This window comes from Schistocerca nitens, chromosome 3 (assembly GCF_023898315.1).
Source record: "Schistocerca nitens isolate TAMUIC-IGC-003100 chromosome 3, iqSchNite1.1, whole genome shotgun sequence".
NCBI lineage: Eukaryota > Metazoa > Arthropoda > Insecta > Orthoptera > Acrididae > Schistocerca > Schistocerca nitens.
Genome location: NC_064616.1, coordinates 787,022,044 through 787,049,572, shown reverse-complemented (window position 1 = coordinate 787,049,572; position 27,529 = coordinate 787,022,044). Strand labels below are relative to the sequence as shown.

Here is a 27,529-nt window from a genome sequence, read left to right as displayed (position 1 = left end):
TTTATCTGCTGCTCAATGACTGTTCTACTTGGTACTGACCTATTGTTGTAAGTATGATTAATGCAAAATATGATGACTAAGAAATATCACAGCTTTCAGTGATAGTAGTGTGGCAGATGAGTTACAGAGGTTGAATAGCTCAATTTTGACTGAAGGTGACAATGTGATAAGATATGGTGTAGAAACTCAACAGTGATGTCAGAAGGATAGAAATACTTTTTTTTCCATTGATAATGCATTTTCCCCTGCATCCTCTGAACTCAAGGAGTGCCAGTCCTTCAAAGTATCCAGAACAACGTCTGTGGAGTTTTTAAGGGTAGGAGACAAGTACTATGAGATTCATGATTAAGTTGGGTTGCAAGAAGCGTTCACATGATTGAGACGGTAAGCGCATTACCTACAAAAGGCTAATGTCCAGGTCTCAGTGAAAGTCTGCCATAGAGTTTATAGTTGTTGCAGAGTTTGAGCACACCATAAACTGCATGCAAAGTAAGGCCAAAGAACATGAGCCTTAATACTGCATAAAAAAAGTTATATTACATATTTATGAAATAATGAGCCAGAAAAATACAATGCAGTGGGTGAGTCAAGAATAACAATTATTGGCCAATAAAATTTTCAGCCCATGTTCAACTTTTCTAATGTACTTAAGATGATAACATACAATGTCTGAAGGAGATATGATGGAAAAGTCTGTAATGCTGCAGCACAAATTAAAGAACTACTGAAAATTTTCAAGAAGTTCAGAAATGGTGGGAAATGGACAAAATTACAATGGTTAATGCAATAAATGGTAAGTGTAGAAGCAAAGGTGTGAACATCACTGCTTGAAAAAATTGGTTGTAGCATGAAATATGACTTACAACTCGATGTAACATATTTGTAATGACACACTGTCTATGCATTTTGATATCTATATTCACCTATATAATCTCTTACAAGCCATTATGTTATGTGATAGTTCAGTGACACTGATTTTCAACAGCATAAAGTCTTTTACATCTCTCAAAATGTAAAAAATTGCAAATCCACTACAAAACTGAAGTAAGAATGAACAGAAAATTCAAGACAGAAGAGTCTTTGACATAACATATGTACAGACAGACACTTACAGGAAAAAGAAAAAATAAGTGCAACTTGCAAAACAGTACCTCAAGGTATTTGTGCAATCCCCAAAACATTTCAGTTCTAACACTGTTAACACAGTCAAATGGAACAATTCAGTAACTGCTGTTGTCGAGGTCTTCAGTCAGAAGGCTGGTTTGATACCGCTCTCCATACTAGTCTATCCCATGAAAGTCTCATCTGCTCTGCCCAAATAGTCCAACTTACATCCATTTGAACCTGCTTACTGTAGTCAAATCTTGGTCTCCCATTATAATTTCCCCCCTTACAAAACTAACGATTCCTAGATGCCTCAGGATCTATCCTCTCAATCGGTTTCTTTATTAATCAAGTTGTGCTATAAATTTCTTTTCTTCTCAGTTTGATTCAGTATCTCTTAACTAGTTATCAAATCTAATCATATAATGTTTGATATTCTTCTCTAGCATCACATTTCAGAAACTTCTATTCTCTTCTTGTTTTAACTGATTATAGTACAAATTTGACACACTTACAAGGTTATACTCGAAACAAATACCTCCAGAAAAAGACTTAATAATATTTAAATTTTTATTTGATATTAGCAAATTTTTCTTCTTCAGAAATGTTTTCCTTTTTATTGCCAGTTGACACTTTATGCACCCTCTAGTTTTGCCATCATCAGTTATTTTGCTGCTCGAATAGCAAAACTCATCTACCAATTTTAAAAGTCTTGGTTCCTAATGTAATTCCCTCAGCATCACCTGATTTAGTTCAACTACATTTCATTACCCTTGCTTAACTTTTGCTGTTATTAATATTATAAACTCTTTTCAAGACACCATCCATTCCATTCAATTCAATCGAATTGCCATGTCCTCTGTAGTCTCAGACAGAGGTCTTGTATCCTCACCATATCTTACAATTTTCATTTCTCTCCCCCCTTCAAATCCCCTCTGCTCAAGTTACAGACTGAATAATATTGGGGACAGCATATAACCTTGTCTCACTCCCTTCTCACATACTGTTTCCCTTTCATGTCCTTCGACTCTTACAATTGCAATCTGGTTTCTGTATCAGCTGTAGACATCTTCCACTCCCTGTATTTTATACATGCTTCTTCAGAACTTGAAAAGAGTGTATTCTGGTCAACACTGTCAAAAGCTTTCTCTAAATCTACAAATGCTATAAAAATTGTTTGACTTTCTTCAGTCTGTCTTCCAATATAAGTGGTAACGTCAATACTGCCTCATGTCTCCTACTAATCTTCCCCAAGCTCAGCTTCTACCAGTTTTTCCATTCTTCTCTAAATAATTTGTATCTCTGTTTTGTAACCATACTTACTGAACTGGTGGTTCAGTAATATTCACACCTGTCAGCACCTGCCTTCTCAGGAATTGGAATTACTACAGTCTTTTTTAAGTATGCTGATATTTCACCTGTCTAGTGTATATTACATACCACATGGAATAGTTTTGTCGTGGCATATTCTCTCCAGGATCTCAGTAGGGGAGAGGGGGCAGGGGGGAGAGGGAGACAGGTGATTGCAACTCTGTAACCCATTGAAATATCTGACATATATGATTAGGCAGGAGTTCAGATAGAAAAAAAATTAAAAAGTGTGTCAGACTCAGCTTGTTACCAGGTGAAATAGATGGCAGTCTTCTCAGAATATAAAATTCCCTCCATTAATATGTGATAAGAGAAATAAGTAATCCACAAGCACCACAGACTGGTAGGTCCTCCTGCATGTCTCAGAAGATAAAGTCCTACACAAAAATGTAAAGTGAAATATTGTCCCACCTTGGTAACCAGGAAACAGGCCTGGCAACACTGAAACATTCACCTAACTGCAGCTTGTTGTCCATTCCTCTCAGTCACTCTGTCTTCCATATGCTCAATTATGACCTTCTCACACATTACTGAGAGAGTTAACAGTAGGTAAAGACACAGTATTCAACTCTGTAATCCTTGTAGGTCTAATAAACTGCCATGTCAGCTAACTTGATTCCCTATATTCCTATGTGCCATGATATGCACCAGAATGAAACTTCTTTTTTAATGGTTGTAGCAGGGATACCTCACCACTGCCAGTCCCAAGACCACATGGGAAAGATGAAGGGGGAGGAGTAACAACAAAAATTAAAAAAACGATGTTCAGCTGGCTCCAGCTGATAGTACCCTGTGAGGGAAGACAATGAATGGTCTGGAAGGCAGAAGAAGGTTGTAACCTCAATGGTGAATGGGGCAGATAATTAATCTTCAGCAGTGTGTGTACTCCATATTCTGAGCATCCAGAGATACCTGGCAGAAGGTATAAAATGCTGGAAGAACGCAGTAACAAACCACTTCCATATTTGCAAACTAAATATGTGAATGATGAACAGGATAAGTGTATAGCACCAGATGATGACACCCTCCCCACCCCAGGTCTACAGGGTCTTCAATAGGGACTGGAAAAGAGTGAAGGATGATCAAGAGTGGTGGTGTGTTGTATGATGCAAAGGCCAAAGTTAACAGCAAAGGACAGGAAATCCAAAGCTTTCTCAAGCAATCTCAATTATTCACCACATGGAATTTAAGCAGCATGAGTTTAGGAAAGCTGGGTATTATTAAAAAGGGAAAGGTGACAACTCCAAATAGATATTTTGGGCTTCAGTGAACTAATATGGACTAGCCTTTGTCACTTCAAATCAGATGACACTGTAGCCAACTATTCAGGCTATGATACATAAAAGAAGAACAGGGTAGCATTCATTACTGGAAAAAAATCTAAGGGATGTGGTTCTTGGATGGAATCCCATAAATGACTGAGAATTATCAGTCCAACTTAAAGGAGCACAAATAAATGTATCTGTAATACAAGTGTATGCTCCAACAACATGTGCAGATGACAAAGACCACAAGAGTTCTATAAAGATATGCAGAGAGTCCTGGACTTGACACCAAACAAATAATGACAGTTATCATGGGAGATACATCAGAACAAATAATTAGAGGAAAATTTGGTTCAGGTCAATGGAACTCAGCAGGAGAAAAGCTATTAACACATTTTTCAAACATAATAAAAAACAACTATACACATGAACATCCCAAAGGCACAGAAAACAAATGGACTACTTATCGGGACAATTAAAGAGGAAAAGTTCTATATAGTTAGCAGAAAGCAGATGGTAGAGCACTTGCCCACAGAAGGCAAAGGTCCCGAGGTCGAGTCTCGGTCCAGCACACAGTTTTAATCTGCAGGAAAGTTTCGGTCAGCAGAAACTTTGCCACATGCAGATTGCAATTCAGACCACCAATTATTAGTAGCCATAATTCGGATGAAGTTGAAGAGGCATGTAGACTACTAAAGTACAATACCAAAAATATTTCATAAAATTACACTGTACAAACAATAAATAGGTTCACATTACTTGATTCCATTGACAGTCATGTTGATAAGCCATAGGAAAATATTAAACAACAATTAAAATAGCAGCTGAGACAATCATTCATAAAGTCTAAAAGTTAATCAGAACACCATGGCTCTCAGAAGAGTCACTGAAATTGGCAGATGCATGACAGCAAAAGGAAATCTCAAAGCAACCAAAAGATTAAATTGTGAATTCTAAAAACAAGTCCTAAAAGACAAAGAGGATTACATCACAAAGAAATGTGAGATAATAGAACAACAAAAAAGTGACAGCAAGAGATCTGTTCAAAAAGATCAAAGACCTAACCAAGATATTCCAGCCAGCTATTGGCATAGTATAAGGGAACAGTAACAAGATGCTAACTGAAAGGAATGACATACGTAGAGGATAGAAAGAGTATGTGGAAAACCTGTACAAGGGCAATAGAGGTACGAAAGACAATCAAGAGACAATATGATATGTGGAACCCACAGTTGTATAAGTGATTCAATAGAAACTGCTGGAAGATGAGCTCAACAGCTTGTTTGCCTCTAAATAGGGCTATTAAAAATGCAGCTATTAAAAATACACTGGAAAAGTACAAAAAGAAAGTGGAAAAGTTGGCCTAAGGCTAAATTTGAAGAAAATAAAAATTTGGACAACAGGAATGAAGACTAATATGGTGACAGATGGAGCAATCGCTGAGGAATTTGAAAAATACAGTTTTTCATTATATATATGATAGCAAAAAGGAGATCCTGCACTGAGCAAATAAGAAGGGTAAAACTTGGAAAACCCACTAGCATTAAATTAAACAAACTGCTAAACCATAGGAAACCGTCTCTATTGGTCAAAATAAAAATTGTTGAAACTCTGATCTGTACCATAGTTTTGTATGGATGTGAATCCTGGACAGTGAAAAAACTGGAACAAATCATCATCCAGGAGTGCATGCAGAGACATTATTCATCATGTCCCCAGAGTCAGAAGTTACTTGATGGGTAATAACAGCAAAAATAGAAGGGAGTCCTGTCTGCCATGCTGTTCTCAATTAGTGCCCACCTACTGGCAGCCAGGAGCCCTCAGGCACTGGTGGACACGGTTGGGCAAACAGCTGATGGGCAAATAGTCAGACAGCCGGGTCATAGCATATGCGAGTGTAATTTCCTGGTTGAGAGCCTACTGGCAGGAATAGTTAAGTAGGTCACATATGCACAATATTCATGCAATAGGGCCATTTGGCAGGTAACCTATACCTTCTGCATCTGCCCACAGGTGAGCTGATGGGCAGTCATGAATACCTGTGCCCAATGGTGCATCAGTAATTGGGCAATCTGGCACCCTAAGTTTACCAGCAGAATTTAATTACAGTATCAAGTAATTTTCATGTATGATACTTGGTGCTGCAGCAGTTCAATGTAAAGAAGCATGAATCAAACATTTTAAAAGGATGTGTATCTTGAGTGTTAAGTCAAGTGTTCAGCTATTAACCGTACAACTAGGTCGTCATGCAAGAAACAAGTAATTTGGCATGTTGTAATTAGAAATATGGGCATGCAGTCTGAAATCGCAACAGAAGATTGGTAATTACTTCTTCTTTTCCTTGTGCCTTTAACCCATATCAGCGCAGGGTCGGCATGGTTATTAATGGATTTGGTGATTTATTTAAGGGTTGGCTGGATATCCTCCCCATCATCACCCTATTACCCCTGGGATGGAATGTGAGTTTGGCATGGTTATTAACAGATTTAGCATGTTAATTTAAGAGGTAGCACAATGTCCTCACTGTCAACATCCCATTATCCCCAGGGACAGAACACGAGTACCGCAAATGATTGCATTTAGTGTTAACAACGTAAAAGTGAGAAAAAGTTTTCTAAATGTTTACAAATCACGTAAATGAGGTGAGACTTCATTGCTAGCCCAGTATTCACTTAGTGGGATGTGGGAAACACACCAAAATCCACATCGAGGTCGGGCAGCACACCGCCCCTCATTGTTAATCTGCCAGGTGGATACTATCAGGGACTGGCACACCTCCCCGTCCCAGAAACAGCACTTTAAAATGCGTGCGTGAGTAACAGAATGACATTATAATCAGTTTGAGATAAATGGACTTCTGCTGATATGTAGACATTCAGTTGGGAGACTTTGCTAACCTGCCAGTAATGTACAATGGATACTAATTCATTATATAAGAAGCAGTAAGGTGCATAAACAGTGAACAGTGCAGCCAAGTAAATGTATATTTGGAACATATGCCCTATATTAAGCAGACTCGCAACTTATGTTCAAGCTTATCACAAATATTTAGCAGACCTGCAACTTATGTCTGAGCTTATTTGTGTGTTATCAAAACTGTTCTAAAAAAGCTTCAGTGTGCTGGAGTGCAGCGACTGGAGCAGAAGGAGAGAATAAAAAATATGATATGGGACTACATGTAGGCAAATTTAGGTACCAATCAATAACAATTCATCAATCACCTAGCTGTAGGAAGTGGAGGTCATCATACTGTGGAAGCTGTCATAATGCACAAAGCCTAAGACAGAGTCAAGGCATACCCCGTGTGTATTAAGTCACTTATATACTGACCAAAAATATGATTAAATACAGATCTAATGACAAGATTTTTCTGGGCTGCCTCTGAATCCAAAATGCTCATTTATTCAAACAGTGGTATATAACATTCATATATCCAATCTCATTTTGATGATAATTCTCTCTGAATAAATTTCAAAAGGATAGGAGATTACTTACAGTTATCGAAAACTCTCTCTAATTTCTGTATTAAACTGTTAAATACTGTTGGCAAATCTTTTAGAACAGCTATAATCAGCTCTAACTTCTTTAAATATTTTTCTTCCACAGAAGTTCTTTGACACACCTATTTTACCTTTTTTTTACAACACAATACAGGCTCAAAGGTTAATAATAAATTGTTTAGGTGCCTGAGGAATGGAGTGTGTGTTATGGGCATATCACACTTTGAGAAGTTACAAACTAACTGAATGCAGCAACTTGACAAGCTAAGTGCAGATGCTGGGAACAGGGTGGACCTAAACTCGCCTGTGACTAGCAGAATTACTTTACTGTAAATTGAATTCACTACTTCCAGCTATGATGGTTAGGCAGATCTATACACTGTACATACACTACCAGTCTGTTAAGAGTAAAACTGCATTACAACACTGGGTTGGATATGATCAACCTGCTCCCTATTGTCTGAGACTAACACATTTAAAGTGCTGAAATGCTCACAGAAAACTCAAATGGGGTCAACCAGTCACGTTTGTGACAAACTTAACTATGGAACATAATTAAATTCTTAAAAATACAACAATGTCTTTTACTTCAAATTTTGGAAGTTCAAAACAAGAACACAAACATTTCTGTTGACAACTCAAAACCAGTTCATCCTCCTCCCCCTTCTCTCTTCCATACACTCCATCTCCCAGCCATAAACTGTATCTGTTTTGTCAGTATTGTAACGCTAGAAAAAGAGTAGAATATGTATACAGAATACTGAACAGCATCACTGAAGGTGGAAAAATAACAATTGAACATTCTGGCATGGTCTGGACACAGTCAACTTGGCTGTTCCAGACGCAATTATTCTTCATTATAGTTATTACAGGGCAACTTGCACATCTTCTCAGGGTATCCCACACAACTTTAAACCTAGCAAAACTTCATGAACTATACCACAATCTTCTTAACAGTTCGCCAACATTTTGTCCTTACTATCCAAAAGGCTGTGTAGGTGGTCAATATCAGGACCCCTGCACAGCTAGGAGACAGCCCCCGACTGTAGAATGGAACTCCACACTACCCCAAAGAACATACTGCCTTTGATTTTGACATGAAGATAATGGGGTAGAGTCTTCGTCAGCTTTGTAGACCACGTGAATAATATGATCCACTCATTTCTGGACACCATCTTGACAGCCAAATACAGGTACAAAAGTTGGCTGTCCAGTGTTCACTTTGCCTTGCTGAGAGTTGGTCAAGTGGATTCCTTTGGGGCACTGATTTTTGTGATGAGTGTATTCATATTGCGATGTGGTCAGTGGAAAATAGATCATGAACTACCTACCACTGAACAGTGTGTACAGGGTGGCCCATTAATAGTGACTGGGCCAAATATCTCACGAAATAAGCATCAAACGAAAAAATTACAAAGAACGAAACTTATCTAGCTTTAAGGGGGAAACCAGATGGCGCTGTGGTTGGCCCGCTAAATGGTGCTGCCATAGGTCAAACGGATATTAACTGTGTTTTTTTTTAAATAGGAACCTCCATTTTATATTATATATTTGTGTGGTACATAAAGAAATATGAATGTTTTAGTTGGACCACCTTTTTCGCTTTGTGATAGATGGTGCTGTAATAGTCACAAACATATAAGTACATGGTATCACGTAATATTCCGCCAGTGCAGACGGTATTTGCTTCGTGATACATTATCCATGTTAAAATGGACCGTTTACCAACTGCGGTCGATATCGTGTTGATGTATGGCTATTGTGATCAAAATGCCCAACGGGCATGTGCTGTGTATGCTGCTTGGTGTCCTGGACGACATCATCCAAGTGTCCGGACCGTTCGCTGGATAGTTACTTTATTTAAGGAAACAGGAAGTGTTCAGCCACATGTGAAACGTCAACCATGACCTGCAACAAATGATGATGCCCAAGTACGTGTTTTAGCTGCTGTCGCAGCTAATTCGCACGTCAGTAGCAGACAAATTGCGTGAGAATCGGGAATCTCAAAAAGTCTATGTTGAGAATGCTACATCAAAATCGATTGCACCCGTACCATATTTCTATGCACCAGGAATTGCATGGCGATGACTTTGAACGTCATGTACAGTTCTGCCACTGGGCACAAGAGAAATTATGGGACAATGACAGATTTTTTGCATGCACGCTATTTAGCGATGAAGCGTCATTCACCAACAGCGGTAATGTAAACCGGCATAATATGCACTACTGGGCAACAAAAAATCCACGATGGCTGTGACAAGTGAAACATCAGCGACCTTGGCGGGTTAATGTATGGTGCGGCATTATGGGAGGAAGGATAATAGGCCCTCATTTTATCAATGGCAATCTAAATGGTGCAGTGTATGTTGATTTCCTACGTAATGTTCCACCGATGTTACTACAAGATGTTTCACTGCATGACAGAATGGCGATGTACTTTCAACATGATGGATTTCCAGCACATAGCTCGCGTGCGGTTGAAGCAGTATTGAATAGCTTATTTCATGACAGGTGGATTGGTCATTGAAGCACCATACCATGGCCCACACGTTCACCGGATCTGACGTCCCCGCATTTCTTTCTGTGGGGAAAGTTGAAGGATATTTGCTATCGTGATCCACCGATAACGCCTGACAAATGCATCAGCGCATTGTCAATGTATGTGCAAACATTACGAAAGGTGAACTACTCGCTGTTGAGAGGAATGCCGTGATGCCGTGTTTCTTGACTTCCGCAAAGCGTTCGATACAGTTCCCCACAGTCGTTTAATGAACAAACTAAGAGCATATGGACTATCAGACCAATTGTGTGATTGTATTGAAGAGTTCCTAGATAACAGAACGCAGCATGTCATTCTCAATGGAGAGAAGTCTTCCGAAGTAAGAGTGATTTCAGGCGTGCCACAGGGGAGTGTCGTAGGACCGTTGCTATTCACAATATACATAAATGACCTTGTGGATGACATCGGAAGTTCACTGAGGCTTTTGGCAGATGATGCTGTGGTATATCGAGACGTTGTAACAATGGAAAATTGTACTGAAATGCAGGAGGATCTGCAGCGAATTGACGCATGGTGCAGGGAATGGCAATTGAATCTCAATGTAGACAAGTGTAATGTGCTGCGAATACATAGAAAGATAGATCCCTTATCATTTAGCTACTAAATAGCAGGTCAGCAACTGGAAGCAGTTAATTCCATAAATTATCTGGGAGTACGTATTAGGAGTGATTTAAAATGGAATGATCGTCGGTAAAGCAGATGCCAGACTGAGATTCACTGGAAGAATCCTAAGGAAATGCAATCCGAAAACAAAGGAAGTAGGTTACAGTACGCTTGTTCGCCCACTGCTTGAATACTGCTCAGCGGTGTGGGATCCGTACCAGATAGGGTTGATAAAAGAGATAGAGAAGATCCAACGGAGAGCAGCACGCTTCGTTACAGGATCATTTAGTAATTGCGAAAGCGTTACGGAGATGATGGATGAACTCCAGTGGAAGACTCTGCAGGAGAGACGATCAGTAGCTCGGTGCGGGCTTTTGTTGAAGTTTCGAGAACATACCTTCACCGAGGAGTCAAGCAGTATATTGCTCCCTCCTATGTATATCTCACGAAGAGACCATGAGGATAAAATCAGAGAGATTAGAGCCCACACAGAGGCATACCGACAATCCTTCTTTCCACGAACAATACGGGACTGGCATAGAATGGAGAACCGATAGAGGTACTCAAGGTACCCTCCGCCACACACTGTCAGGTGGCTTCCAGAGTATGGATGTAGATGTAGATGTAGAATGTCGTTACACATATTGCCAGATGCAATGAGGTTGACAGACATCATTTTGAGCATGGAGTGATGCATGGTATTAATAAAAATAGCCTTTGATGTAGCTTTCTCCCTTCTTGTGGAATCTATGACCTCTTGTACAGAGATGTCACATTAAAATTTGTCCCTTGGAAATGTAGAACCAAGGGTCTTCCCTGAGTTAAAAATTTTAATTTCTCCACATGTTTTTTTCATTGTATTTAAGCTCTGCCATATGTGGAAGCTATCTTAACATTGGGATTTTTCTTTCACTACCCCTTGTATTTTCGTCAAAGTCGAGAAACTGCAGCAGTGGAAGATTTACTTGGGAGATTTGCTTGTTCCCTCATGTAGACATCAACTTCTTTTGGTAGAATGGTCATCTGATCTGTCAGGCACTATACTGACATTCAAACACAGGTTGCATGATTTGGAACTATCTCACCTAGTACTTCTTCGATGCCTGAGTCACCAGCCACTGCAGGCTGGGATCTTTGAGCGGTTCAAAATCTAGCACCATCCACAGCACAGTTACAGCTTATGGAACATCATGAGCATGACATGTAACATCCTACAAGGATTGTGAACAAATATTCAAGGAATGAATGCATACAAAAAGTATTAATTCAAACAACAATAAAGACAGAATAATATGAATGATCCTCAATTAGGTTTCCATTTACACAAACACGCAATTAGATTGTCAATATTTCATGTTGTATAAATCTGTAACCACTGAAATAAAAATAAAAAGATTGAAAAATACAAGCACAATTGTACTATGACTCACTTTGACCAACTTAACAGATGTAGGGCATTTATGGCTACCACATGTAAGCACCAACTGAATTGTTTTTGGTTCGATTTCATTAAACTACAATATCATACTAATTATATTACATTAATTTACAAATTGAGAAAATGAAAACACTACCGTATTTACTCGAATCTAAGCCGCACTTTTTTTCTGCTTTTTGTAATCCAAAAAACCACCTGCGGCTTAGAATCGAGTGCAAAGTAAACAGAAGTTCTGAAAAATGTTGGTAGGTGCCGCCACAACTAACTTCTGCCGTCGAATATATGTGGCTCTACACAAAAGAAAGAAAGAAAGGTGTAAGACGAGCTTTTTTCTCTGCCCCGGGTTCCCGTATTGTTCATCTTCGAATGTAGCAGCATTTCAATGTACTATGAAAATCCGACTGGCAAGACTGCTGGGATGTTGTCAATATTGCCAACTATACGTTCTGAATTTTTTCCTACCAGTGAGAAGAGATGGTTGCTAATAGAAACTTTTATGAATTGTGAATCACATGCAGTATTCACTTCACCATAAGAATAATACGAATATAAATATTTTCCCATGTATTCTTTCGTGTTTGCTGCTATCTCATTTAAATCCCGTCTGCCTAATAAATTACGAAACTAGAGTGAGACAACAGCAAACACGGAAGAATATACATATCATGTCATGTTTATATTCGTATTATTCTTATGCCTAATAGTGATAGAGTCAGAAATGAAGCACGACAATTGACTAGATTTTTAAATCTAAGATGACTCTAAATTCTGTGCAGAATGTAATGTAGTAAAGAGGTGTCTGCAAAGATTTTCAAACGGAGAAAAATTTTCGCTACGCTCTCGTTTAGAACAGCAATCATACGCAGTCTATTATTTGGTTCTTCTTGATCATTATCAAAGAAAGCAGCAGTGTAAGTAACAACAAATAACAGTCTCTTGCCATTGTTTCGCTAATGAGACGATTCCTCTCTCTTTTTTAAAATTGTAAGCGGCGGTAACGCGCACAAAAGCAAGCCATGCCGTGAGCGCCGTCAGGCCATAAATACTCATGATCAGAATGCAACAAACAATGCACGACACAGTACAGTAATGCATTTTCAGCTAAGAGTGACATAAACACCTATAACAAAGAGAACGGCACATATCAGATCAAAGAAAAATAAGCAATCAATTCAAACCAGACGAAGCATGTGAAAAAGGAAGGGTACCCATATAAATACGGACGGAGCGCCTGACGCATAGCAATGGCTACCTGGTAAAGCTTAACTGCTAAGCTTACAACTCGAACCAAACTACTGTAGCTGTATCGTCATTCATTCGACCTAAATTGTGTCTCACATTACAATGGACCAACTTTGTTTCGATTTGGAGGTGCGGCCTAAAACTTTTCTCTCCCCTTGAATTTCGAGTCTCAAATTTCAGGTGCGGCTTAGATTTGAGAAAATTTTTTTTCCTTGATTTCGAGTCTCATTTTTCAGGGGCGGCTTAGATTCGAGTGCAGCTTAGATTCGAGTAAATACGGTATATACAAAAACTGACAAGAGAATGGTCCAATATGACATGTCAAAACCTACACTGAAATTTTTACACAGGAAGAAGACAATGAAAGAAATGCACTGCAAAATTTTAGCTGCTAAGAGGCACTGCAATTATTTAAAAAAAAAAAAAAAAAGACTGAAAATTGACAAATTTGTAGCATGCCAGGCAGCGGTAGAAATGTAGATCCCTACCGGGGCTGTAGCAAATGTGCATGCGCAACTAGGCACACACACAGCCGAGGTCGGCAGTACATTTGTAAACAAGAAACACGACACAACCTGATCATAATTTGTACAGGATATTTCAGGTTACCGTTCGTTGATAGTTTCTCTGACACAACACTACACGGTTACTATTCTTTCGAATCAGTCACTCAAGTAACATCTATTACAAATTGTCAGTTGCTTTTTGCAGTATTGGTAAGTACTGACACTACAGATAAAGCTGAATTAATATTTACTGTGCTTTTGTAAGGCATGGCTGCTAATAGTAATGTGGAATCCAATTAAGGTTCTCAATTTAGCAATGATGAAATATGAAGAACATGGTTTCCAGCCGAAATCACCTACTTCTCCTCAGGACAAACATGTGTCATTTGTTACTTGATTTCCTTGACATTCATTTGAATGATACCGACATTTCATTTGAAATTGTGGATAAGTTAGAAGAAATAGGAAATAACTGTGATGGTTCCATGAACTGTGATTCAGACGACATCAGTTGTGCCAGTAACAGAAGAATACCTTAAAAAAAATGTACTACAATAGCTTTCAGTGACAAAGAAAAGGCAAAGAAATATTGGTTAAAAGAAGGAGGGGAAAAAACACTTGAAGTCATGTAGTGTGCAAAGGTGTTTTCATTTCGTAAAATCAGAGTGTGAACTGTGCAAATGGAAGAATGAATTACATGAAGTAAGAAATGTGCACCAAACAGAAACCCAAAACTATCTGAATGAAAAACTGTTTGGAAGACTCAGAACTGCTCATGTGAGGCTATGCACCGTTACCAATGGAGATCTACGAGACTGGGTCCTCAGAATTGCATCTGAATGAACATTGCTAATTTCGAGGCTGGTTATGCAGGTTCAAAAAATTGTACAGAATAAGAAGTCGCAAAATTACCCAGTTTGCATCATATACATGTGTAGAGCAGCTGCCAGTGATAGACAATGCTATACAGAAATTCATAGCTGATGTAATCACGAAACTTGCTGTTATCGCTGCAACTGCTGTTTATCATGCTGATCAGTCAGATTTTGTAAAAAAAAACTGCATGCGCGCCGCACTTTATCATTTCAGGGCGAAAAAAAGACAGAGTTGGTTGCCCAATCAATGAATACAATGACACATTCATATACGATAATGTCAGTGATAAGTATGAGTGGTTTACTGTATCCGCAGCTGTCTTCAAGAACCATAAGGCAACCAAGACCTTGCCGTTGGTGGGGAGGCTTGCGTGCCTCAGCGATACAGATAGCCGTACCGTAGGTGCAACCACAAAGGAGGGGTATCTGTTGAGAGGCAAGACAAACGTGTGGTTCCTGAAGAGGGGCAGCAGCCTTTTCAGTAGTTGCAAGGGCAACAGTCTGGATGATTGACTGATCTGGCCTTGTAACACTAACCAAAATGGCCTTGCTGTGCTGGTACTGCGAACGGCTGAAAGCAAGGGGAAACTACGGCCGTAATTTTTCCTGAGGGCATGCAGCTTTACTGTATGGTTAAATGATGATGGCGTCCTCTTGGGTAAAATATTCCGGAGGTAAAATAGTCCCCCATTCGGACCTTCGGGCGGGGACTACTCAAAAGGATGTCGTTATCAGGAGAAAGAAAACTGGCATTCTAAAGATCGGAGCGTGGAATGTCAGATCCCTTAATCAGGCAGGTAAGTTAGAAAATTTAAAAAGGGAAATGGATAGGTTAAAGTTAGATATAGTGGGAATTAGTGAAGTTTGGTGGCAGGAGGAACAAGACTTCTGGTCAGGTGACTACATGGTTATAAACACAAAATCAAATATGGGTAATGCAGGAGTAGGTTTAATAATGAATAGGAAAATAGATATGTGGGTAAGCTATTACAAACAGCATAGTGAACGCATTATTGTGGACAAGATAGATACGAAGCCCACGCCTACTACAGTAGTACAAGTTTATATGCCAACTAGCTCTGTAGATGACGAAGAAATTGAAGAAATGTATGATGAAATAAAAGAAATTATTCAAATAGTGAAGGGTGGCGAAAATTTAATAGTCATGGGTGACTGGAATTCGGTAGTAGGAAAAAGGAGAGAAGGAAATGTAGTAGGTGAATATGGTTTGGGGCTATGAAATGAAAGAGGAAGCTGCCTGGTAGAATTTTGCACAGAGCACAACGTAATCATAGCTAACACTTGGTTCAAGAATCATAAAAGAAGGCTGTATACATGGAAGAAGCCTGGAGATACTGACAGGTTTCAGATAGATTATCTAATGGTAAGACAGAGATTTAGGAACCAGGTTTTAAATTGTAAGACATTTCCAGGGGCAGATGTGGACTCTGACCACAATCTATTGGTTATGAACTGCAGATTGAAACTGAAGAAACTGCAAAAAGGTGGGAATTTAAGGAGATGGGAACTGGATAAACTGAAAGAACCAGAGGTTGTACAGAGTTTCAGGGAGAGCATAAGGGAACAATTGACAGGAATGGGGAAAGAAATACAGTAGAAGAAGAATGGGTAGTTTTGAGGGATGAAGTAGTGAAGGCAGCAGACGATCAAGTAGGTAAAAAGACGAGGGCTAGTAGAAATCCTTGGGTAACAGAAGATATATTGAATTTAATTGATGAAAGGAGAAAATATAAAAATGCAGTAAATGAAGCAGGCAAAAAGGAATACAAACGTCTCAAAAATGAGATCGACAGGAAGTGCAAAATGGCTAAGCAGGGATGGCTAGAGGACAAATGTAAGGATGTAGAGGCTTATCTCACTAGGGGTAAGATAGATACTGCCTACAGGAAAATTAAAGAGACCTTTGGAGATAAGAGAACCACCTGCATGAACATCAAGAGCTCAGATGGAAACCCAGTTCTAAGCAAAGAAGGGAAAGCAGAAAGGTGGAAGGAGTATATAGAGGGTCTATACAAGGGCGATGTACTTGAGGACAATATTATGGAAATGGAAGAGAATGTAGATGAAGATGAAATGGGAGATATGATACTGCGTGAAGAGTTTGACAGAGCACTGAAAGACTTGAGTCGAAACAAGGTCCCCGGAGTAGACAACATTCCATTGGAACTACTAACGGCCTTGGGAGAGCCAGTCCTGACAAAACTCTACCATCTGGTGAGCAAGATGTATGAAACAGGCGAAATGCCTTCAGACTTCAAGAAGAATATAATAATTCCAATCCCAAAGAAAGCAGGTGTTGACAGATGTGAAAATTACCGAACTATCAGTTTAATAAGTCACAGCTGCAAAATACTAACGTGAATTCTTTACAGAAGAATGGAAAAACTAGTGGAAGCCGACCTCGGAGAAGATCAGTTTGGATTCCGTAGTAATGTTGGAACACGTGAGGCAATACTGACCCTACGACTCATCTTAGAAGCTAGGTTAAGGAAGGGCAAAGCTATGTTTCTAGCATTTGTAGACATAGAGAAAGCTTTTGACAATGTTGACTGGAATACTCTCTTTCAAATTCTGAAAGTGGCAGGGGTAAAATACACGGAGCGAAAGGCTATTTAGAATTTGTACAGAATCCAGATGGCAGTTATTAGAATCGAGGGGCATGAAAGAGAAGCAGTGGTTGGGAAGGGAGTGAGACAGGGCTGTAGCCTATCCCCGATGTTATTCAATCTGTATATTGAGCAAGCAGTGAAGGAAACAAAAGAAAAATTCGGAGTAGGTATTAATATCCATGGAGAAGAAATAAAAACTTTGAGGTTCGCCGATGACATTGTAATTCTGTCAGAGACAGAAAAGGACTTGGAAGAGCAATTGAACGGGATGGATAGCGTCTTGAAAGGAGGATATAAGATGAACATCAACAAATGCAAAACGAGGATAATTGAATGTAGTCGAATTAGGTCGGGTGATGCTGAGGGATTTAGATTAGGAAACGAGACACTTAAAGTAGTAAAGGAGTTTTGCTATTTGGGGAGCAAAATAACTGATGATGGTCGAAGTGGAGAGGATATAAAATGTAGACTGGCAATGGCAAGGAAAGCGTTTCTGAAGAAGAGAAATTTGTTAACATCGAGTATAGATTTAAGTGTCAGGAAGTCATTTCTGAAAGTATTTGTATGGAGTGTAGCCATGTATGGAAGTGAAATATGGACGATAAATAGTTTGGACAAGAAGGGAATAGAAGCTTTCGAAATGTGGTGCTACAGAAGAATGCTGAAGATTAGATGTGTAGATCACATAACTAATGAGGAAGTATTGAATAGGATTGGGGAGAAGAGAAGTGTGTGGCACAACTTGACTGGAAGAAGGGATCGGTTGGTAGGACATGTTTTGAGGCATCAAGGGATCACCAATTTAGTATTGGAGGGCAGCGTGGAGGGTAAAAATCGTAGAGGGAGACCAAGAGATGAATACACTAAGCAGATTCAGAAGGATGTATGTTGTGGTAGGTACTGGGAGATGAAGAGGCTTGTACAGGATAGAGCAGCATGGAGAGCTGCATCAAACCAGTCTCAGGACTGAAAACAACAACAACAACAACAACAACAACAAAAAGGAAAACTAGGACCAAAAATAAAAAATGGACTGTTTAGTTGCAAAAAACTTGTAATAGACGCATCAAAAACTGAAAAAATGGGAAAGAATAATTTTCAACATTTCGTTCGAAACGTATTCCTACCAGTTGCAGAAACTAATGCATTGCTTTTGTTGGGTTCATGGTCTGGACATAATGACACCTCTGTTTTTGCAGAGGATGACGAAAAATCTGTAGACGTTATGTGGATTCCACGTGGAACTACTAGAGAGACTCAACCTCTCGATAAAGAATTATTTTCAACAGTGTAAAGCATTTTTGAGGAAATCATCAGACAACATAATTTCTGATACCTCTCTCTCATTTCAGGTTTATCAACAGAACAGTATTCTTAATCTCCAGTCATTTGTGCATTACCAGTTTTCTTTGCCATGCTTTACGAATCGGATCAAGTATGCCTGGTATGCAACGCAATATGCAAACAACTGGGACCATTTCTGACTCCATCCCAGTTCTGTCTAAATAAAACTAGTAGTTATTGAGAAGTGTCTGACTGCATCACTTTTTCCTTTGTCCGGTGTGCCTGGTGCAAGAAAAATGTTTGTTTTGTCATTCAATACACTTTGCATTTTTGTGACGACTACAGGGAATAAACAAAGAACTGTCTCACCAATAGTCAAATGTACAACATTCAAACACTATTATAAGGAATGGCCTACAGGAATTGTTATAAAATATAGTACTGCAAGACACATTTCATTTCAACAAATTCGAAGTCCTCACTGATGGAAGTCGTCTGTGACATCAAATACTGCCATGATTTTATTTTCTCTGATAGCCACTTTTATCAGAATTACATGTGCAAGAACTGAACTGTTGATATGAAGTTATTCAAAAAAATGTTTGTATAGTTTAAGCCAGGTTTTCACTGGAGCAAACAAGCATGAGCACAAGATAATTCTGTTTGGTGTACCCAGTAGGCCTCTTCAGGTCTTTCAACTGCAGCTACTCACATGTCCCTAACCTTCCCAAGTTACCTAATCAGAAAATGGATATCTGCAGTTTAACAGGGAATCCAAACCACATATCTTTCGTGGCCACTCCAACACCAGAGAGATGTGAATGCTTGGTTACAAATCATGGTGAAAAAGTTATGGTCTGAACAGAATTTGATCCCTCATTCTCTGGATCATGAAGCATGCAGTTCGCCACTAGACCATTTTTGTTTTAGGAAAAAAAAAAAAAAAAAAAAAAAAAAAGAATATGACTATTAGACCTTACACGCGTAGTGGAAACGATAGCTGTGTCACTTCTTGAGGTGATGCTCAATGTCGGTAATTAGTGTTCTGTTTATAAATTTCCCCTCAATGCTAATGAGAAGCCAGGGAAAAATCACAGCCAAAATTCAAGGAAAATTTTGGACCAGTGCTAAGTACAGATGGAGATGCAATTCTGTGTAATATGTCACACTTCCATACAAATTGGGAAACTTAAATTCTTCCTTCCTTGTGCCATTTTGCATACTCTGTCGAGAACAGTGCACTCGCTATGCAAAATAATCCTCACTGAATAACAAAGCTTCACATTGTGGCTCTAACAAGATAGAGTTGTATCCTATATGCTGAATATTAGCTCCAAAAACTAACAACACAGTGTTCATAGGCAATGTTCGCTACCTCGTGTTCTCTTCCGCTCCCTCTAGTATAAATGATTCTACCCATATGCAAGTGAATGGTAGTGAATTTTCTGCAAATGCTCATTCACAGGTGTTTGCTTCCATTCTCTCTATTGTGAACCAGGCTTTAGGTGCTTAAAATTGGTGTCTGTGAATTCCGGATGACTCCGATATGCTGCACTGTGTGAGTGATTTGCAAAGTCGTACACTAAGTGGGCAGGGCTGTACAAACTGCTGTTATAAGCTGTTCTTCGCATGGCAAAAATGTGTATCGTCAACATTTTTTGCAACATACTTGCAGTGCCTCTTAGCAGCTAAAATTTTGGCAGTGCATTTCTTTTTTTTTTTTTTTTGTCTTCTTCCTGTGTAAAAAATTTCAGGGTATGTTTTGACATGTTTTACTGGACCATGCCCTTGTGAGAGCTAGGGAGGATGTTGGCAAACCAATGTTAGTAACAAGATGAAAAAAGGAACGAAACATGGGATGCTGGAACTACATCAAAGTTAACCCAACTGCTAGGGAGAGAAAGGCTGCATTTTGTCTATAATGTAATAGATCAAATCAAAATTAACTATCAAAGAAGACAGTATGAATGAGCTAAATTAATTCAGTCAGCAAAAGAGAAAGAAAATATAAAATACAATCAATCAATGTTGTTCTATAACCTAGCTTCAGAATTAAAGTTTCTGACTTTGAACTTGAACAGTTTCATGTATACTTTTATTAGGCTGTTTATAATCTAAGTACTTCACATTTACTAGCTGTTACAAAAAAATATACAGTAATTTATCATTAATTTAAACAGCTATTATCAAGTTATATCACTGTAAAATAACTATTCAGTGCCTTAAAGTGTGATGATTGTTACCTTTGTAATAAGAATACGGTAAGTATCCATTGTAGCAGTGTCAGTGTCACAGCAAGCTAAGCGTTGCCACACCTCTCCCCTAAGAGCTTCTGGTATTCCAGCACGTACTAATGCTGCTAACTGACGTGGACGCTGATTTGTACTGCTCCACCGTAGAAGCACTTCTGCCCACGATTCCAGTTCAACCTCTGAACAGTCTTTAGACACTGAACCAGTGCCACTTAGCAATGGCTCATCACCATCTGCAAATTTTACAAAGTACTGCATTATTTAATTGTAATGAAAATACATTATACACCATCTAAATGACTATATAAAAGTTATTACTGTAATTTTATAACAACATATATTTCTATTGTAAAGATGAAATAATATCATCTACAACCAAGGATATTCTCAACACGTATTTTTCCCTTTTTTCACAGCTGTTTTTTTTCCAACAGTGAGAGCATTAAACAAGTAAATTTCAAATTTGTTCAAAAATAAATATATGCATACCATTTACAGCTGTACATGAATATTCAAGAAATGCAACAAAGCAGACACCAACAGAAAAATTATTCTTTTTGATAATGTGTCAAAAGCCACTACAAAGATATAACCAGGGAGAGGAATGTGCAATACCAATAACAGAGAAGCTATTGTATGAGAGCTATTGTATGAGAGCTGAAATTAAAAGATGCCCATATAACAGATAAACACACTCACAACACACAGGGCATATGAAAAAGTATAAAAACTAACTTTTACTCCAATAGGAGCACAAAAAATCTTAATAACTTGGAAAACGGGTAGTAGTGGACAGTATGAAAGGTTAGATGAGGAGTAATTCACAACAAAATAGGACAGCAGAATACAAGTTCCAGAGTTAAAGAACGATAAATACACAATGAAGTTTCCATCTAGAACATGAAAGTTCAAGACCAATTCCATACATCAAAACTACCATTTACTATTTACAAAACTGTTTTGAAGGAACAACAAATGATCCAGGAAAAGATATGCCAAGGAGAAGAGAGGTATAGGCTATAGTATGAGAAAAGTATTGGTTGCAAATAATGGTCAACCTGAAATGGACATGAAGAAATGCATAAAACTGAATTACAAAATGGAGTAAATTGTGAAAACAAAAGTGTGGTAAAGTATTAACCAAACACAGTAGTAAGGAGGTAGGCTGCTTCCCCGATTTTCCTATTACCACTCTGATAGTAGTTTTTCTGAGATGAAAGATTCGAAAGAAAAGCAGTAACTGCAATGATGGGTTTCATCCTAGCAAAAGGAATGCCAAAATGTTTTCTATTTATTACCTGATAACACTAAAGTATTTAGCTGACTGCATTATCAGTAAGATTTCTCTCCTCAAAGGCAAAAAAGCAGCTTATAAGCTGGAAACAACTCAGTAAATTTGATACAATGGTAAAAAAAGCTTTCTTTTCTCATATTACTTCTGTTTGTCAAGTAATCTAAACAATACAGGTAAACTGATGTGATGGGGGAAAAATACACAACACCTTATAATCCACTAAAACAACTATACGAACAGACGGGTAGAGAAATCAACATGTTTTCATTTACTCACTAGCATTATAAGACCAGGGGGTGGAGGGGCAGGACAGCGGAAATGTAGAAGGCAAGTAGAGGACATAATTTATATCAAATTATGTGTTAATAGCACTCATTCAAAATATGAAAACTTATGTGGCTGATGGAACACACCATGCGTAACATACATGGTGCAAAGAATGGAATGGTGGTGGTGGTGGTGGTGGTGGTGGCTAGTGTTTAACGTCCCGTCGACAACGAGGTCATTAGAGACGGAGCGCTAGCTCGGGTTAGGGAAGGATTGGGAAGGAAATCGGCCGTGCCCTTTCAAAGGAACCATCCCGGCATTTGCCTAAAAAGATTTAGGGAAATCACGGAAAACCTAAATCAGGATGGCCGGAGACGGGATTGAACCGTCGGCCTCCCGAATGCGAGTCCAGTGTGCTAACCACTGCGCCACCTCGGGATTGAGTTGTGTAGATATTAAAGTGTCTGACTGATTTGTAACAAATCCTAGAACTGGTATAAAAATGAAATGGTTAAGAAAGTCATGAAATATCTAATATAAACCTGTGTGCATTTAATACCTGACAATTCTTCATTGTTGGGAGTCAAATTATCTAAGTCTGGAATGGCTGGAGAACTCGTTAGATAAGCAAGAGTTAAAGCTGGAATCCTTCGTGTCTCATCGAAATTTCCACTACTCTCAATTTTCATGACTTCATAGAGTGTTTCAGATAAATCATTGCTTGGTATCTGCAAATAAAAACAAATAAGTACTGTAAAATTATCCTTAAAATCTACTAAATGCAGATACGAAATCATAAAGGGGTAAATGTTACACACATACATTGATGTTACAACAAACAATTTCTTTCAGCTTGCTTGTCTTTGTATTCAGTATAAAATAAGTAGCACAGGCTTATAATACAGCACCAAATAAAGCAATGAGATGGTTTAAGTAGTTGCCTAGAGAAGATATGGAGTCCTTGGACAAAAAGATTTCAGTAAACTTGCTGCATCAAATTTGGATAAAATCCCAAGCTTTCGATGATTCCCATCTGATTCACATGTTTTGAAGAAGAGAGAAGATCATTCGCTAGTTGTAACCACATGCAAAGATTCATTTAACTGCCATGTGGGCTTTGAGATCAGAACATTTGTATTAGATCAAGCAACACAATTCTGTGGCATGATAGAGTGAAGTATAGTTCAAGCGAGCTACATCAAGATGCATGTAATATTATCCAATGTCAGGGAGCAATGTCCACTGGGTGTGATCCAATTGCAGCATGCTCCCTAAACACACAACACCTACAACCAAAGTATGGCCTGTTTACTAAAACTGAGCTCCTCAATTGTCCACTAAGGATATGACTTAAATGTTGCCGAGAACCTATGGACTGATGTGAAGCAGTTCAGGAGATTCAATTAGACATGTGATTTCTCACAAACACATTTTTTTTTTTTTTAATTTTGTACTATATGCCTGAGTAGTATAAAATAGTGTCTATTTCACTAAACTGGTGGCATCAAAGCTGTACCAGTTGTGCACTGTATCACACACTGGTGGTGCCTAAATCAAATAATACCTTACAATCCAAACCAGCCCTATTAAGACCTAAGGGTATTAACTAAAACAAAAAGAGATACACAAAAAATCATTCTTAGCATTAATATTATGGAATGAGTCAAGTTTGCATGTTTAAGGGGGAATAAATATAACTGAAATTAAACCTTAGTCCTTATAATCATTATCTCAATGTCCTACTTGTAGCAATAGCACGATACAGATATATGCATATGAATAAGATAGTGCAGAGCAGGATGCACTCTATCTTATGCAACAATATACCAATTTCTCATATGTATTATCACTTTTGCCATACCTAAAGATTATCTTCCAGTAGAGCAATTGACAATTAATTGAAAATGATTACAATGATGATACACCAATTATACTGCTCTTTATATGAGTTTTACTGCATAAATCACAATGGGCTCATTTCAGCATATCGCCATTGTCAGGCGTTCTGTAAATACATTAATAAGTGAGAGTCTTGACATTGTAAATTGTAACTATGATTACAGAGGTAATATACATTTGACTGGTGTTTTTACAATATCAGTAATATCGATGCTGACATATGCTGTCTTGGCTGGAATTTGTATTTAGACATTGCTGGGACGTTCGTTGTAGATCTGCCATTATATCTGATGTTTAGATATAGATTTGTTCATTATTTTCCCTCTTGGCAGTTTGGATGACTGTGGATTAACAATATTACATTTCTGCGCATTACCTACTTCTAAGTGGTAACTATGTAAACATATAATATCACTGCTCCACTGACATTCACACTGTCAAAAGGGAAACTAACACACAAAAACTGGCTAATGTATGTCTAAAAATTAGATAGAACAGTATGTCTACAATGAACACCCAAACAATGTCTAAACACAAATTCCTACAGACAGCATATGGCAACCCTGATATTACTACAAGGCAGAAAACCACTACATGAAAGGTAGAAACACCAGTTGAATGTATAATACTTTTATGATCATAGTTAAAGTTTACAGTATCAATACTATCTCCTGTTAATGTATTTACAGAGCACTGTACGATGGCACTACCCCAAAATGAACTCACTGTGATTTATACAATAAAACTCATATAAACAGCATTGTAGCTCATATATCATTACTGTAATCATGTCACTACAAGACAAACTTTGCACTGCAGGCCCCAAGGAACAAAAAATGACTACACACGAGCCGTCACTGCCCCAAAAAGTAGAGGCAAATGTCTACATGAGATTTACTACACTTAAATGTGTATGCGATGTCCTGAAAATAAGTAAATGTAACAAAATAATTTTCAATAAAGAGGGAACTCTGAACAATGTTGGCCAGTAAGGAAGCTGTACAATTCTTTACAAAACAGTTTACAACATTTAGTGGTACTTAGATGTGCAAACTTCTGACAAACAATAGTGAATGTATTAATAGTGAAAAACCATAAAGGAAAGACATATCCTCCATCTCCCCTCTTCAGAGAGGTGGTAACATTGTACAGGAATTGTAATAAATGTTTCAGGCACAAATCAGTGCAAGTTTGTATTCTATGGCATAGGAACGAGCTTCCATAATATGAATAGCCAGACTATTATGGCATTAGCTCTAATTGATTTTTAGAAATCATGGAAAATTTTAATGTGGAGAGCCTTAGAAGATGTTCAACTCCACTATTTTTCATTTAAAGCTAGTGTCTTTATCACTGCAAAACATCTCATAAATAGAAATCACTTATAAATAAAGTAAATTTTTAGAAAATTATTTTACATTTTCACACTTGTACTATTATTATGGTACGGTTTGAATAAGTTATATAATTAAGAAATACATTTCATGATATCATACTTAGAGTTGATGATTGCACTGTTCATTGAAATTTGATCCTGTGTCACCTAAAATTTGTACCCATGATTCTCTCTGTAATAATTTTCTTCTAGTTATTTTGTTGATCCAGTTAGTGACAAACAGCATAGCGGACTCAGAAATCCCTTCAGCCAGCCATAGGGAAATATAAAGTGCACTATCAACAGAGTTTGTGCTTGAGTCTACTGATATCCACATCCGCAGTGCTTCACGCGAACAACACGTTCATATAATATGAGGATCACAGAAACCACCTCTCATGACCTAGTTTCACCCAGTAGATGAGCATACATGTGGATCTACACCTATATCTACATCTACAGACATGATAGGTGTGTGGTGGAGGCTACCTGTACTACTACTCGTCATTCCCTTTCCTGTTCAACTTGCAAATAAAGCAAGCAAAATACAACTGTCTATATTCCTTCATATGATCTCTAATTTCTCATTCCTTATCTTCATGGTCCTTCTGCGAAATGTATGTTGGCAGCAGTATAATTGCCCTGCAGTCAGCTTCAAATGCCAGTTCTCTAAATTTTCTCAATAGTGTTCCTCAGAAAGATCCTTGCCTTACCTCCAGGGATTCCCATTTGATTTCCCCAAGCATCTCTGTAAGACTTCCATGTTGTTCAAACCCACTGGTAACCAGGCAATATCTGAATTGCTTCACTGTCTTCCTTCAATTCAGCCATTTGCAGATTCCATCACTCAAGTAGTACTCCAGAACAGGTCGAACCAGCATCTTATATGTGGTTCCACTTACAAATGAACTGCATTTTCCTAAAATTCGCCTAAGAGACCAAAGTTAATCATTCACCTTCCCTACCACAATCCTCACATGCTTATTCCATTTCATATCGCTCTGCAACATTACGTCCAGATAGTTAAACGACATGACTGCATGAAGCACGACACTACTAATGATGTACCCGAACATTTCTTATTCATCTGCATTAACTTACATTTCTCTACATTTGGAACTAGCTGCTATTCATCACCATCACACAACTAGAAATTTTATCCGAGTCACCTTTATCCTCCTACAATCACTCGACTTCGACATCTTCCCGCACATCACAGCATCATCAGCACACAACTTCAGATTGTTGCCCACCCAGTCTGGTTGGTTTAAAAAAAGGGGCGGGGGGGGGGGGGGGGGGGGACACCAAACTGCAAGGGGCCAAACTGCGGTCCCTTGTTCCTCGTTAAAAAAAAAAAAAAAAAAAAAAAAAAAAAAAAAAAAAAAAAAAACACACACAAGGTAAAGAAGAAAAGAAAGGTGATGTACAGCACAATAACAGGAGAAAGGAAGAACCAGAAGAACGACAGAAGGACGACCAACACGACTACGGACAAAACAGGAAAAGAAAACCACAGAGAGAGGCAAGAAACTGGTAGAAGAGGTAAAAACAAGAGAGCAGATGACCGTGGCTGGATGACCATGAGAATAAAAAGGAAAAGCCAGCCACTGTGTGACACACTGAAACATCCACTCTACAAGCATTAGAGTGCAGAACACGAAGGGACAAAGGACATGCGCTGAAACTTATACAGAATGATAAAAATAACCCTCATGTATAAAACGTAAAACTAAATTAGTCGATGAGGCATTTTCAGCTAGAATTAATGGCAATGAGTCCAGTAACTGAAGAGTCCATCGCAGGGCAGCCAAAGAAGGACAACTCAGAAAGATATGGCCCACTGTCAGCCGGGCGCCACACTGCCACTGAGGTGGGTCATCACGGTGCAGGAGGTAGCCATGTGTCACCCAAGCATGGCCAATGTAGAGCCGGCAGGCCCGCATGGAGGACTGCCGCACATTTGTAGTTTCCTTAATGGTATGCAGTTTGTTGTGCGTGCCGAGGTTATGCCATTTCGTCTCCCAAAGCTGCAAAAAACTGAATGCAGGTCAGTTGCAGAAAAGC

General features: G+C 38.5%; 1 protein-coding gene across 4 annotated transcripts in view; it reads right to left on the bottom strand.

The window, feature by feature from the left end:
* The window catches only part of LOC126248802 (rab GTPase-activating protein 1-like), a 185,686-nt gene that overhangs the window by 99,131 nt on the left and 59,026 nt on the right, over positions 1–27,529 (bottom strand). For all 4 annotated transcript variants that reach the window (XM_049950193.1, XM_049950196.1, XM_049950195.1 and 1 more), the window contains 2 exons: positions 22,751–22,919; positions 20,622–20,863 (listed from right to left, as the gene is read on the bottom strand). In XM_049950193.1, coding sequence (XP_049806150.1) covers positions 20,622–20,863; positions 22,751–22,919 — 411 coding nt within the window. The remainder of the gene's footprint in view (positions 1–20,621; positions 20,864–22,750; positions 22,920–27,529) is intronic.